Raw genomic sequence first — 15,991 nt, forward strand, 5'->3', positions numbered from 1 at the left:
TAAAGTTAACCCATCTTACTACTTACTCCCTTGCCTTTCTCTCTACTTGCCCACATATTGGTAACAAACCTGTGCGCCCCCCTGTGTAGGGCTGATATTTCCCGGTATATTCCATGTGGCGTAGTCGAGTGTAAAGTATTGTTCTGGGGTCTCTATAACCTGACGACCCTGCCACATATGCAATGTTTAATATTGCAGGATTGTACTGATTAATGTCAGTAAATGCCACCACAGCTGTAAAAACATATCGCAGAACCCACAAGTTTAAAAAAAATGCACCACACATTAAGCAATGCCTTTCACATTATGTATCTTATTTTCCCTGAAAGGCAACATCCATGACTCACTTTGATAAATTTTTGCTTTGGTCTTTATTTTTATTGACAAAGCTATTAATAGAAAGACAAATGCATTAAGAAGGACTACTGTATCCTTTCAAATGGCTACACTGTTGTCCACATTTTTGGGGCTCAGGTAGGTGTAGGGAAGCTCCAACTTCTTGTTCCGCTTCTCGATGAGATCTGACAACTCCCCCAGATCCTTTTGAAAATCTTCAATGAGCTTGCAGGGCACCTCCTCATCATACAGATTTTCTGGGAAAAGGCCCAGAGGGTACTACGGACAGGGTATCAAGATTGTAATCGTAAATAACATGTTGACAAGAAACATGTTTATGACAATGTTTAACACACTTTGTATGACAGCACACTAATATTCTGTAAGAGCCCACTGCAACACTATGCTTACAGTTTGCTAAATCTCCTTTGTAATGTAACACTAAGGTAATGAAAACTAGAGGAATGAAAGCAGTGCGAGTAAGCCATTGTTATCCAGAGTAAAATGATGGCATACGCAAGAACACCATTCAGATTTTTCACAGGAAAATGTAATTGCAGTCTTTTAACATGTTCCCTGATGGTGTAAAAACTCACATGGTCTGCAGAGTCCTTGCTTAGCAGTGTCAGGACAGCCATCCCATTCACCGTCGTGCTCACATCAGGTAAGGTCTCCAGGATCGTGTCCTCAGTGGTCTGGCCTTTCTCCTTGGGAGGGGGCTTTCTGAGGGCAGTGGGGTAGTTAGGCATCCAGCCACCAAAGTCAAACTGGGGGGAAAGAATTGGTGGAAAATGTGATATGTAAGCCAAATATTCATAAAAAATAACAAGAGCACATAATTAACATTACTTAGGCCATGGGAAGTGGATATGGACAGGGTTTTTTTTGCAATCATGGGCTACTTGCTCTAGGGCATTGGTTCTCAAACTTTTTTTAGTCATGCCCGCCTGAAACACTTTTTAAAAATCTTGTGACAAGTCAACAGTCTTAAGAAGAAGAATTCAGTGGAATTGGCGTTCGGGGCTGCTTTTTTTAAGGCAGATCGCCAACCACTATTCACGCACTTTAATGCCGTTGTAATGGCCGTTTTCTATTTTTCTGCTGATCTCCTGCACCCACTCTGCAGTATCCGTGCACCCCACACTTAGAGAACCACTGCCCTATGGGGTTAAAGCTTTCACAAACCACTATGTTTGTTTCCCGTTCACAGATCCAGGACAACAGAGGTTCCCTTTCGAAGGGAACTCGACAATACGTCATCGACGCGTTGGGGAACGCCTCAGGCGTGACAGGTGTCTGAAATCAAGTATCAACTCACAGCAAATCATCCTGACCGGCGACAGCCCGTGCATCATCAGCTTGAATGATGAGCGCGCAACCTGGATGTATAAAAAGGGCGCCTTGAAACCATAACAACATCCTTTTTGTCTTCAGGGACTGTTTTGTCTTTTTGAAAAAAAAAAATGAAAAAAAAAGAAACGTGCAGAGAAGAGGGATTCTTTCCGCAATTGTGCCAACCCTTGTCCAAGATATTTGACACCAGAGGACTCACACAATCTGTGTGTTCTCGAGGGAGCTTCCTGCGCAAACTGTGGGCGTTTTTCTCTGAGAACGCTCAGCTCTCGTCTGTCCCATTTCTTGCGGGAAGTGGGCACGGCTTCTGAACCCTACGGTTTCGGTCCCGCTCGGGCTGAGACTCAGCGACGCTTGAGATCGTGGGGCTCTCAGAGGGAGCTGGCAGATCAGCTAAAGAGGGGCGTTAACCTCGCAGATGATCTGCCAGCTGACGAGGGTGAGTTGCAGGTCGATGTAGAGGAGGATGTTTTTTCTCTTTCTGACAGATCTGCAACTGGTTCTCTTCGGGCTGGGCAGGAGTCGGCTGCTGATGATGTTAGTCTTGTTGAGACTGAACCATCTCAGCCCTCTTGCCCAGTGTACGCTGAGTTGGTGGACGTTATGGGGTGCGCCACCAACAGATTTCAGCTGCAGTGGAGGCGCGTTCGGGAGGAATCTGCTCGTGGTATTTTGGACGATCGGTTCCTCCCCACCCGTAAGCCACCGGGAGGAAACAGGTTCCACACGCAGGCTATAAAACCTAGCGAACGCGTTCGGTGTCGCCCAGCCCGCAGCTCTACAGATGTCTGTCAGCAAGGCGCCTTGAGCCAAAGCCCAGGAAGCGGCAACACCTCTGGTAGAGTGAGCACGCAACCCGGGGGACAAGGCTCACCCAGAGGCACATACGCTCGGGTGATAGCATCAACTAGCCAGTGGGCTAACCTCTGCTTGGAGACATCCTTCCCCTTCTGCTGGCCTCCGTAACAGACGAAGAGCTGGTCTGAGGTCCTGAAGCTTTGTTAGTGACGTGTCACTTCCTGAACGCGTTGTTTGTGTTTGAGCTCCATCGATTTGATTCATAATCCGTGATTTCTCTCTTTAAACTCACTTACAACGAACATTTTCTACTTTTCCTCACTGAGAAGCACTGCTGCTCAAAATCTCATAGTTACAACGTGGACTGTTGAGTAGACGCGTCTCAAACCGATTGACCCAATACCGGTCCGTTACACCTGTGGGTCACGGCTGAGCGCGTCTTCTTTACACTCGCTTACAAACGAACATTTTCTCGCCTATCGTGCGTCTACATCACACCCGTACCATTAAAAAGACAGATTATATCCAAGATTTCAGTCATAAATTAGCGATAATATTGATAGCATCACTGGTAGCGTCGTTGCTAACTTACTGTCCATCTGTTTAAATGGCGAATATATCAAATGTATGTTGTCTACCTTTTGGTGCAGGTGAGGACACATTCGAGCTTCACGCGGTGCAGTCTGAGCTGGAAGCTGTAGAAAAGCAGATCCACAACCTTTTAGAGAGACAAGCAGAGCTAAGTGATCTGCCAGCTGACGAGGGTGAGTTGCAGGTCGATGTAGAGGAGGATGTTTTTTCTCTTTCTGACAGATCTGCAACTGGTTCTCTTCAGGCTGGGCAGGAGTCGGCTGCTGATGATGTTAGTCTTGTTGAGACTGAACCATCTCAGCCCTCTTGCCCAGTGTACGCTGAGTTGGTGGACGTTATGGGGCGCGACACCAACAGATTTCAGCTGCAGTGGAGGCGCGTTCGGGAGGAACCTGCTCGTGGTATTTTGGACGATCGGTTCCTCCCCACCCGTAAGCCACCGGGAGGAAACAGGTTCCACACGCAGGCTATAAAACATATTGATAGCATCACTGGTAGCGTCGTTGCTAACTTTCTGCCTCCTCGTGGAGCAGTGCTTGCAGGTTCACTACCTGATCCGCAAAGGGAGTGGTAGGAACCTTGGGCACATATCCAAGCCACGCCCACCACGGGACTCGATCGTGAAGCCAGCGCTAAAGCGGTTTCATATGTAACAGGCCGAGCGGCGTTACTGCGGCTGCCATATGCCCCAGGAGCCTCTGAAATTGTTTCAGTGGAACCGCTGTCCTGCCTCGAAAGGACCTGAGGCAGGTGAGCACTGACTGGACGCGTTTCTCCGTGAGGCGCGCAGTCCGGACGACCGAATCCAGTTCCATACCGAGATAGTTCCATACCAGTTCCATACCAGTTCCATACTGAGGTGCCGAAGCACTATGTCCATGTGAACGTCCCATGTCCCTGTGTACATCTTGTCACTGTACACAGTGACAAGGTGTACAGCAAACAAGCTAAAAAAAACTGAAATACGTTTTTATAAGCTGTCGACCCCCAAAAATGAGCGTTTAAGGACTTAAAAGTGGACACAGGCTGGAGCGAATGGGTAAATTGTGGGATCCTGACACTCAGTATGCACTAAAATACAGTTACATGTGCAGTAAGTTAAACATTTTGTCACTGATGAGTCAAATATCCTAATGTCAGTTTTATATATTATATTTCTGTAAAATAAGATATTAACTCCAGTGTACGTTAGTTCTCAGAGTTAAATGACACGTTATGCTCAGTCTCAATTGCCTGTATCCACTTTTGTGTCAAAAAAACGCTCGTTTTTGTACGACAGTCAAGCCGTGTTAAAAACGGACGAATGCAAGAAACCTCGTCTGGAGTTTTATATCATCAATCAATGACACGTTCGGTGACAGTGACAGGGTGGCTACAAAAAGACGTTCATTTTGGTCATGGCTTGTCTTGAAAAATGAAGACAATTGTCAACGGAGACAATTTGACGGTCGTCGTTGGAGAAGTCACACAGCAGGACTGAGAGGCAAATCTGCTGACACTGCCAGAATTACGTCCGAGGTCAAATGTGATCGCCAGGCGCTGGATTTGAGGAAAAGTGTGTGAGATTAGGACCACGGACTGCAGATTTAATGGCTCTGTGTGACTGGAATTGAATTGACTTGTTCTAACTGACCTGTCCATTGTTTACAGCGGCATGTTGGGCTGATGCAGTGAAGATCACCATGGTGACAAACTTGATAAGCTCTTTCACAGTCTGAAAAGATGATAGTATTCCTGAGAAGAAGAATGAAAGGCTGAAATTACAGTGGGGTTTAGAAAAGAGGTTGTGCCTCAAAGCAAATATGTCTATATTACGGTATGCTGTGCAAATGCTGATCTGAACACGCACTCAAAAAAGAAAAGAAATCTTTGTTGGATTAAATGTCCTAATATGGAAACAATTCCGTTAGAAAAACACTCATTAGTCTAGACACATTTTTATTCCACCAGAAATCTACGGTGGCCCAGATGTGCACAACACAACGAAATTTAAAAAGCAAACAGAAGTTCACAACACAACGAAATTAATCCACAACACAACAGAAAATCTACAACACAACGAAATTAATCCACAACACAACGGAAATGAACCACAACACAACGGAAAATGTACAACACAAAGAAATAAAGCCGCAACACAACGGAAATGCTCCCGACCACTAGAGGGCTCTCGGAGCGCGGTAAAGTTAGTTTTCCTAGCCTTTGTTCTATAGAGTCAGCCGTCTTAATATATCAATACCATGATTAGTTTTAACAGTGTAACCACTGTATATCGACATAAAATATGACTTCAAAATAACCTACATGAATTATAGCTGCGTATTTATACTCGAGAATGCTTGGATGCGCTACCACAGCGCATGATCCATAAGGGAACGTCTGGCAATTCCACCAATGAAGACTATGTAGCTATATGCTGAATTATTGGGAAAATGTTGTGTAAATTAACGTATAATTTATTATAATATAATTTGATAAAAATAAAAACCATTTGATTGCAGAATTACAGGAAGGTATTGGCACAATTTCACCTGTTGTAAGTCAGTCTGGTTAATAGGAACTACAACTTTTGAAACACAATAAAAGAAGAAAAAAAACTTTTACAGAAATTTCCTAAAAAATGATTGTTTACTGTAAATACATGAAGGGTATTGGGAAAAAGTCACCTGTATTAAGTCAGTCTACTATCAAATAGCCTACAAACAAGCTTTGGATTTTGAACATGTCTGTTTTTGAATATTAAAAGTAATTTTAATTCATACAAAGTATACGTTTTAACAACTTGGAGGAATTGGCAGATGTTCCCTGGATCATGCGCTGTGGTAGCGCGTCAAAGCATTCAAGTATAAATATGCAGCTATAATGCACGTAGGTGATTTTGAATTAATAAATGTCGATATACAATGGTTAGCTACATACATACTGTTAAAACTAATCGTGGTGTTTATAACTGCTGACTCTATAGAACAAAGGCTAGGAAAACTAACTTTATCGCACCCCGGGAGCCCTCTAGTGGTCGGGAGAATTTCCGTTGTGTTGCGGCTTTATTTCCGTTGTGTTGTACATTTTCCGTTGTGTTGTACATTTTCCGTTGTGTTGTACATTTTCCGTTGTGTTGTACATTTTCCGTCGTGTTGTGGCTTAATTTCGTTGTGTTGTGAATTTATGTTTGCTTTTTAAATTGTGCACTACTGGGCCACCGTAGAAATCAGACTTGCTACAACTGCAACAGCGCTGATAACTGACTGATAACACACCTGAGGAATCTCTTCCCAGGAAGCCATTGGTGAATATCTCACTGATCCAACGCTGCAGCTCTGTGTCCTTCTGCACGTGTGCATCACAGTGATAGTAGTGTGACAAGAAAGCTGCAACAAACCTGCAAGCAACCTCACAGTCAGATGTTTTCCAGGTTTACAGCTTTACTTTTTTTGTAGATTGTCTTTGCACTTATTTCTTAAGCAGGAATTTATTCAAAGCGACGTACAACACAGTACATGTGCAGCATGTAAACCCATGATCCTGTATAATGGACACTGTATTTGTGGAAATTCCACCAGGATGTATTAGTTCAGCCCTAAAAACTGGTCGTATTATATACATACTTGTTGATGATATCCCACAGTTTGGTCCCGTCATCTCTGTAGTAGAAGTGGGGCACAGTCTCCAGGCCTCGCTCAGAGATGTTGTCGGGAAGACAGAGGGCGCTGTAGGTCAGCGAGGCAGTCGCACGCTCCAGCAACTTCCCCAATGACTCTCCACCTACGCCTGCATACTGAGAGTGGTATCAGTAACGGAGAGAAGACATGCCATAAAGTTAGGTTAATGGCTACTGTAGAAACTAAGGTCTGTCACCACAGATCCCATAACAATTTCCCACAAATTTAAATAAAAAATAAAAAATTTACTAAAAGAGTAGATTGTTCAAGAAGTCAGCCATCACAGAAAACATTAAAGAGCCATTATTATTATTTTACAAGATATGTTTGCAGGTTCATAGGACAGTGAACTGAATTGGATTGGATTATAATTGAAGACCTCTTTAACCATGACATATGTGTACCGTTGTAATGGCCCCATTCTTGGAGATCAGCTGACTCCGGGCCATGATGTTGATCTGGAGCGTGTATCGGATATGGGGAAAGAGGAGCTACAGAAGGAAAAGAAAGTAAGAATGAATTTTAATGTCTTGTCTGAGTGTGTGTGTGTGTGTGTTATTGCACGTGCGTGTGTGTACCTGTGCCTGCAAGCCTTCTTTTGTAGACTCCCTGAATTCCATTCCAGTTATTTTGTACATGAATTACAGAATTATTTCATTTTTTGAGAGAATTGTTACAGGTAGGTGAATGGGTTTGAGTAAGACATTAGTGACCCTTCATGAACTTAATGTTCTGTGTAGTCTGTGTCCATGTGGTGGTTACAAAAATATATAAAGGAAAAGAGAAAATAAAACTAATAATAATTAGTGTCATCAGAATATGTTGTTGTCATTGAAAAATAAACTGAATGTCATTAATGCATAGCGTATGATATTGGATGATGGCGATTGGTATTCCTTGCATAGCATGGATGATCGATCATTTGATTATTTTTGCCTGGGGACTTTAACCTGCTGGGGGAGGGGGCGCGCTGCTCAGACAATACAGAGACTCAGAAGATATTGCAGCAGCTCTGTGTCCTGTGTCTTTTATTGACTCTATATCTCCCCTAACCAGGTATGATATTAGTAAATTGTAGCGGAAATACACTTTATATAAGTCAGGGCTGTGAAAAATGGCAAGTGTCATTGTTTGAAGTGTATTCATTGTAATATAAATACTAAAAGTTCGGTTCAAGTTGACCGCGTGTGTATCACGTGTACAATGGGTGAATGTTAAACTGATGGCAGAGACCATGCGGTCATAGAAATGTGAAAACGGAGTGAATTAATACCATATTGGTGTTTTTGAGAACTAATTTAACAGTTAAGTTACAGGTGACAGTGCTTAAAGAAAAGGAATCTGTTGGTTCATAAGAGAAAATGTAATATGTGTTCATGCTAATGGTGTGTAAAGAGATAATTAGTTTGGCTGACATGCTATAATTCCTGAGCTAATTTAAGAAGTTTAAAAGAGTTGAAGATATGGTAAACGGCACATATGTTTAAAATGTAGAGTATCATATGTGAATATTGTATGTAATATACAGTACGGAGTATTATTAATGTGCTTTGTAATTCAAGTTTCTATTGAAATTATTTGTTTAATTGGTGGAAACAGTACCTGTTGAGAAGCTGTATGTGAGTAAATCTATATTTTTTTCTGTATAGTGTTTTTCTCTAAAGAGATATGTTGTTATACGTTTGATTGACATATGAGAATGCAGAAATGTTTGCATTAATGTCAGACAATACAGAGACTCAGAAGATATTGCAGCAGCTCCGTGTCCTGTGTCTTTTATTGACTCTATATCTGCCCTAACCAGGTGGTTAGGGTACTGCATCCACAGGCTATAGATGAGTCAGTGCTGATCCTCAAAAGGCCAATAATGAAGGGCAGGCTTTTTTACTAAGCAGCATCTCTGAGTGACCTCTGCAGTGCCAGTGACCACAGACTACAGCTGAAAATAGTATAGACGTAACATACATTATTTTACACGCTATCTCTCTCTCTCTCTCTCTCTCTCTCTCTCTCTGTCTGTGCGCGCTGGGAGCTTTTGGGTGTGTGTGGGGATTCGTAAGGGGAGAGGGTGGCTGTAATTTACTTTTTCCTTATTTTTCATCTTTAAAATTTGTGTTATAACAGTTGATTTTTAAAATCAATGTATTTTCGATGCTTCAAAAAATGTCTAACTAACCCACTGATGTCACATGGACTACTTTGATGATGTGTTTATTACCTTTATGGACATGGACAGTAGACTGTATATACAGTTTCAATGGAGGGACAGAAAGCTCTCGGACTAAATCTAAAATATCTTAAACTGTGTTCCGAAGATGAACGGAGGTCTTACGGGCTTAGAACGACATGAGGGTGAGTCATTAATGACATCATTTTAATTTTTGGGTGAACTAACCCTTTAAACTGTTAATAATAACTTTCTAAACATCACATATTAACCTGACATCACTAGCTTCAATCTAATTCACTGCTAGCACAAAACGCTAGTATTTCGCTAGCCTGCTAGCGTGCCAACCATGTACTCTTTATTTATATATTTAATTTGTGTGCCGCGCCTTTTCGAAGTCCATCAAACAACTGCGGTAAGTAGAATCAGTCATGTCTAATCCTCTTATTGTCACTTGCACTTCATGTAACATGTATAGCATAGCTTTTTCTCTCAGCACAGGATTTACATGTGACAAATGTAGGGAGTTAGCCAGGCTGACGGAGAAGATTTGGCCTTTTAGCCTCCAATATTAATACTCAGGTGAGAAACCTTGGTGTGATTTTCGACTCCGAATTGAAATGCAATAAACAAATAAATGGTGTGGTAAAGGGTAGCTTTTTTCAATTGAGGGGTATTGCCAAATTGAGAGGCTTCCTGTGATCCATGCATTTGTTTAGTTTAGATTGGATTATTGTAATAATTCTTTATATTTGAGGCTGTCTAAGAAGTTGCTACACGTCTGCAGCTAGTGCAGAATGCTTCGGCCAGACTGCTGTCTGACACCAGGAAATGTTCCAGTATCTCTCCGGTGCTGGCTCTTTGCACTGGCTCCCTGTGGAGTATAGGGTGCAATACAAGGTCCTCTTAATAGTCTTTAAAGGCCTACATGGGCTTCCCCCTGTATACATTTCTGGTCTATTACAGCATCATTGTGCCGCTAGACCACTAAGATCTTCTCAAAGTTTGCTTTTAAAGGGGTCATGACATGGGTTTTTTTATTTTATTATTATGTTCCCCTAGGTGTAATTATAGTATTACTATAGTTTGTTTTACAAAAAACTTTTAAAATGTAGTGATTTATGACCTTTTCCCACCCTGTTTCTCATCCTCTGATTCACACAGTCTGTTTTGGGGGTGTTTCCCCTTTAAGAGTTCAGTGTTAACGCCCACTGTTATGATTGGCTAACGTCAGTGCCTATGCATCAATTATTAACGCCCCCAGCCAGAACATTTGCGGATTCGGCGCAACTGTTTAATAGCGGGTGATGCATGCGAAGCGATGGCTCTTGCAATGATAAAACCTTATATGTTTGAGCCGGAATCAGAGGAAAATGAACCATCACCACAACAACGAAGACTGGATCAGCCCGTGTCCACATGGAAAGTGAAACTATTTTGAATTAATAAAAAAATTGTAACCCGAGACACTTGAAAACGGATTATTGTTGCCTAATTATCCTATAGCTTAATTTGCTAACAGTTTAACATTATTGAACTAATTTCAATGACATGATAGGGTGTACCACGGACAAAAATGCACAGGCCATATTTGAAGATGCAGCATTGATAAAGGCAACATTTTTAATTTTCTATCACATGTAGGCCTAGCGTACTAGAAAGGCGACATATTTTCAAGATTCTCTTATACAAATGTGTTTATATTAGCCAGTGATAAAAAGTAAGTTTGCAACGTCGTTTTGAGCCCAGAATAGTCGGCACGGACTTATCTTTGAGCAACAGTTTTCTGGCAAAGCCAAGCATCATATTGGGATTTTTTCTCAAAACAGTCATCCTTATAATGTATAGAACAAACGCTTAAACTAACACTGCCGTGACTGGGACGTCCGCAAAAAATAAAGTGCATCCATTTTTCCCTGACGACTGGATCTTTCGCAGCGTATTCAAAGATGTTGTTTGTCCACAGACAGGAACAGCACATCGTAATCTCCCTGTACACAGACCCACTCGCTGTCCGTCGACTGAACACTAGTGAGGCGCGCGGCGCACGGGCGCGACAACGATACGAAATGAGCGTAAATGTCTTGCGCTTAAAGCGTAGTTGTCTTGCGCTTAAAGCGTAGTTGTCTTGTGCTGGAGGCGGTCGTATGCAAACGCTGGTACGTCACTTCGTACCGTGACGTCACTTCTTACCATGGATCCAGAACGAGCTGTATTTAGAGCTTGATTAAATAAATGATTTGTTTATAATGGGGAGGACGTCTTAAGCTATGAAACTTGCAGGACGTTTTAATGGTACAAAGACCTCTTATATACCAAAAGATCAAGGCAAATTTGGTTTCTCATGTCATGACCCCTTTAAAGGTTCCAAAATCTCAGTTGAAAAATAAGGCCCTGTTTACACGAGAACGCTCGCGGGTGAAAACGTAATAATATTTTATCAGATGTGCCTTTCGTTTACACGGCGACGGCGTTTTTGGGGCTTAAAAACGCAAAAAAGTGAAACCACCCTCCAGAGTGGAAACTTAAAAACGCTCCACCATCGCGTTCCCGTCTAAAGGCAGCGCGTACGCGTTTACGTCACAGGTATGCGCCAGTACAGGAAAATAACAAAACATTATCAAACTAAAATATAGCATTAATTTCATTGACAATTTTTTTTGGAGCGACACGCGAAGAGCAGCGAGGGTTAAAGCAGCAGCTTTGCCGTATTAAACATGAAAAACAGTGTCAGTGTCTCTTTCACTTTCAGTGCTTCACATTGACACCCAGCCGTCTGGAGTGCACACTACTTTGAATTTCACACACTTTTGCGTCACCATATGCACGCAGATTCGCAGAATAAAAAGTGATAATGCAACGCCACTTTTGCGTTTTCTCTTCAGATCGTTGGAAGATCGAGCCTTTGCTGTGGCGGCACCGAGTCTTTGGAATAGTCTCCCTTTATATATAAAATTCTGTGATTCCATTGAGTGTTTTAAATCTATGTTGAAGACTTATTTATTATCTGCTGCTTTTAACTGTTCTTAGGTACATGTGGTGTTAGTGTTGAGTGTCTTGTTGTGCTTTTTGATGTTTGTGTAATTCTGTTGAAATGTTGAGTCTGTAAAGCACTTTGGTCAACTCGTGTTGTTTTTAAATGTGCTTTAGAAATAAATTATTGATTGATTGATTGATTTCAGAACTAGAGACAAGCATCCAAACTGTAATTGAGGACAGTAAGAGTGCAAGAGTTTTAGATACTGCTTTGGATGCGACTAGCTTAGAGAACACTTTACATTGTTCGGTCCTGGCTAATTTTATTATGTAATGTTTGAATGTGAGTATATGAATGTATGAGTTTTGAAATGTAAAAAATGAAAGAATTTTGAATCTCTCTCTGAAATACACGTATATGATGTATAAGATGGCCCTGTTTTTCTATGAGCCCTCACTGTTCACATGTCAAACCAACTCATGTGCGACAGATTTAATACCTTGTAGAGAGGGTGTGGAGAGGGAAGATTGCGCAGCGTCGCCACGGTGAACACCTCTGCCAGCAGGTGAGTTCTCAGCAGGTGAAAGTCGACCTCGTGAACGCCAAACTCTGCGTTTCGGACGAAGATCTTGGCCAGTTTCCAGTCGGCCTTTGAATCCGTTGGAAGGAAGATGGGATTGTCTTTGCTGGGCTTTTGTTTTAACTGTGCAGAATAAATTTGAACATCCGTGAAAATGGTACAAACAGTTTCTTTCACTCCTAAGTCCCCAGATACTTCTCTTTCGGTCGAAGCACTTCAACGTCACCCTGGGATATTGCTTCTTGAGCATTTCCCAGCGGAAGCTAATTCTAATCCCTCTACATGCTCGAGGAGCGATATCCCATACAGGGTGATGTCTTGTGTTCTCAAAGAGCCGAGGTTATATTCATAATCCCTGGATTTCTGCACTTCGGATGCAAGATACGCACCTGAATGGCGATGGGCAGCATCATGCCATGAGGGTTGCAGTACAGCAGGACCAGGGGAGCCGTGAGATACTGTTGCCTGCCACTGACAACATTTCCCACCAGCCCGTCCAACATCTTATAGTCAGACAAGAAGATGTTCCCTTTCTGGGTATGGGGGTAGATCACACCAAATAATGAAGAAACCCAGGAAATTAGACAAAAGCAAAGCAAACCAGACCCAGTCATTCCAAATTATTGCCAGTAGCAAGTAGCGTACCTTCATCTCCTTCTTCAAGCTGCTCCCTCTTAGGCTGTCTTTGACCATGTCATCTGTGACGGGGAAATTCTCGGGCAGATTTGAGCAGCGCTGGATCATCATGGGATTGAGGCCATTCAGAAACTGGTAGCCAAAGAACTCGTCCTCATCCCAGTGCCGCTGAATGTATTCTGCAAAGTATGCTGTGTCAGAACAGATGCTACAGTACAGACAGTACTTTATTTGCAATGCAGTCATTTTGAACCGGTCATTCATTTAAGATGAGTACCAATGGTTTTTACTCCGTTTTCACAAAGGATTGCTTTCAGTTGGCTGATGCTTTCCCACGATTTTCTGCTGTTAGCTAATCCAGTTAACTTCAGAGCAGCTAACCTGCACACAAAGAATACACAGGTCAAACATTAATAGTGTAACTAGCTTTGATATACTGTAACAGTTTTACAGTTACATTTTGTCCCATTAGCTTTCTGTGTGTGCATTATTTAATCCTGTCACTAGGGGCGCTCTAGCCAGTAAGATGCCTGGTAGCATAAAAAGGATAAGATAAGTTGTATGGTGTAGGAAGGATGTGTTAACCACATGGAGAAGCTTTCTCCCCAATGCTGACTTGTGTTTTTTCCTTGTGCTTTGAGGAACCTGAGGTTCCTAAACTCGAATTTAAGTATTCTTGTTAGTATATATATGATGTTAGGCAAGGTTTATGTAAATATGGGATGAGTAAATGTGTTAAAGTCCCTGTAAAGTCAAAATTAAGTATGTGTTCGGAGTTTGTCACACCACAGAAAAATGTGTTATTAGCCACCCAGCCAAATTTGAATGATAAAAAAAAGCCGGCAAGTACATAAAATAAGCTATCAAAATCTTGAAAAAATGAGCAGTAGTCTCAGCTCTCAAACGCTGGGGGCGTGTCCGCTGGCTGCGCTGAAACCACGCCCACTCGCGGGAAAGCTGCAGTCGCCACACTCAACTGTGGAGTTACTGTGGACTACCTACTATAATTATAACATAATAAGCACACAAGGCAACTTCCACTCATTGGTGAGCACGCACTGCCAATGATGGCACTAGTTGTCTACGCGACGGGAGGATGAAGGCAGAGGCGGGAGATTGTCGGTTCGGCCACATTCACCAGTAACAGCGGATTATCAGTGAATCCCAGTTGTCTCCGACGAAAGTTTATAAATATATCCCGTGTAAAATGATCCATAAAGAGTGGGTTTTGGCGGCGATCCTCAGCTCTCCATCAAGGTGGCTCTTCACAAAATTAATCCACCTCTTCTTGATGTGATCGTTTTTCAGAAATTTAAATAACTTAAGGACACCGATCTGCTTTGTACGTGATCGCATCCAGGTAGTACGCATTTCCGTGACATAGCTAGCTAGCAAACTGTCGGCTGTAGTAACTAATAGTACTGACAGTAACTTGCGATTGAGCGGCGAACTGATGTGAATGTGCTCTATTGTTAGGGGAGGGGCCAGCATCAGGGGCTCCAGTGCGTCATCAAGTAGGGGCGTGTCCAGGAGCTCAGGGGCTCCAGTGCGTCATCGAGTAGGGGAGGGGCCAGGAGCTCAGGGGCTCCAGTGCGTCATCAAGTAGGGGCGTGTCCAGGAGCTCAGGGGCTCCAGTGCGTCATCAAGTAGGGGAGGGGCCAGGAGCTCAGGGGCTCCAGTGCGTCATCAAGTAGGGGCGTGTCCAGGAGCTCAGGGGCTCCAGTGCGTCATCAAGTAGGGGCGGGGCCAGGAGCTCAGGGGCTCCAGTGCGTCATCAAGTAGGGGCGTGTCCAGGAGCTCAGGGGCTCCAGTGCGTCATCAAGTAGGGGAGGGGCCAGGAGCTCAGGGGCTCCAGTGCGTCATCAAGTAGGGGAGGGGCCAGGAGCTCAGGGGCTCCAGTGCGTCATCAAGTAGGGGAGGGGCCAGGAGCTCAGGGGCTCCAGTGCGTCATCAAGTAAGGGCGTGTCCAGGAGCTCAGGGGCTCCAGTGCGTCATCAAGTAGGGGAGGGGCCTAACTCTTTGTGTGTCTGACCACAGACCACTGAATTGTGGTCTAACTCCACAATTCAGTACTTCACAGTTCACAGTCTTTGTAATATGTTTTAGCAATACATTTCTAACCTTTTTAGAATTGCCTTTACAGGGACTTTAATGCTGGCACTAAGTTTATCTGTTTGTTTGATGCAGAGGGTTCAACGTGCAGGCCTGAGCAGGTAGCTCAACTATCGATAGGACCTTGACCAAAAAGGGATTAATTGTCTTTGTTTTGCCCACAACAACTTTTGCCATCTATTGTTCATTTCACAAGCTACAGTTCACATTACCGACACTTACTTGGAAGCTCGATTGCAGGCAGATGTGGCCTCATCAACACTTAAGTAGGGATTCATCATAAAAGTCTGAACTGTTTGATGTTTCCCTTGCAACTGAATGACTATGTACTTTGTATGTTACTGACTGTATATTGATTTGTGGTGTAATACACATGGCTCATTGAAACGTGAAAGTCCGGTCCCTCAATTATTTATGTAGCATCAAAAGCATTATTTTAAAAGCAGGTGTTACAATACTACCTATTGTCCATCCTAGCTTTAGTTGTTAGCATCTTTGTAGTTACTATTGGGCTGATACATCTCATACTTTTTTTTGTCTTAACGGTCCATAAAATTCATACATCGCCGGCCCATTCGTTTTGTTTTGCTTAATTGGCGGTGTTGGGTTAGTGCCGGTGTAATGCATTGGTTAAAAAAAGTTTTTTTTCTGACAGACCGGCCCATTAAACGCGTACATCAGTGGCCCATTGGTTCTTTTCTTGATTGACACTGGGCTGGCCCAATCACATCTTTAAACTCCTCCCCCTTTGGGCTTTGAGCGAGCGTGCAGTGTTAGTGTGT

General features: G+C 42.9%; 1 protein-coding gene across 1 annotated transcript; it reads right to left on the reverse strand.

Annotated features, from left to right (window-relative positions):
* Positions 1 to 428: 428 nt before the first annotated feature.
* On the reverse strand, positions 429 to 15,487 carry LOC307003182 (hydroperoxide isomerase ALOXE3-like; the record flags this gene model as incomplete). Its single annotated transcript, XM_079621357.1, has 11 exons — positions 429 to 615; positions 933 to 1,103; positions 4,712 to 4,812; positions 6,336 to 6,457; positions 6,684 to 6,853; positions 7,142 to 7,228; positions 12,381 to 12,584; positions 12,851 to 12,994; positions 13,107 to 13,288; positions 13,375 to 13,478; positions 15,432 to 15,487. 11 exons carry the CDS (start codon positions 15,485 to 15,487, stop codon positions 436 to 438), a joined length of 1,521 nt encoding a protein of 506 aa, XP_079477483.1. The 3' UTR covers positions 429 to 435.
* Between the last annotated feature and the right edge of the window lie 504 nt (positions 15,488 to 15,991).

The sequence above is a fragment of the Phoxinus phoxinus genome (genome assembly GCF_949152265.1).
Source record: "Phoxinus phoxinus genome assembly, chromosome: 1".
In the NCBI taxonomy this organism is placed as follows: domain Eukaryota; kingdom Metazoa; phylum Chordata; class Actinopteri; order Cypriniformes; family Leuciscidae; genus Phoxinus; species Phoxinus phoxinus.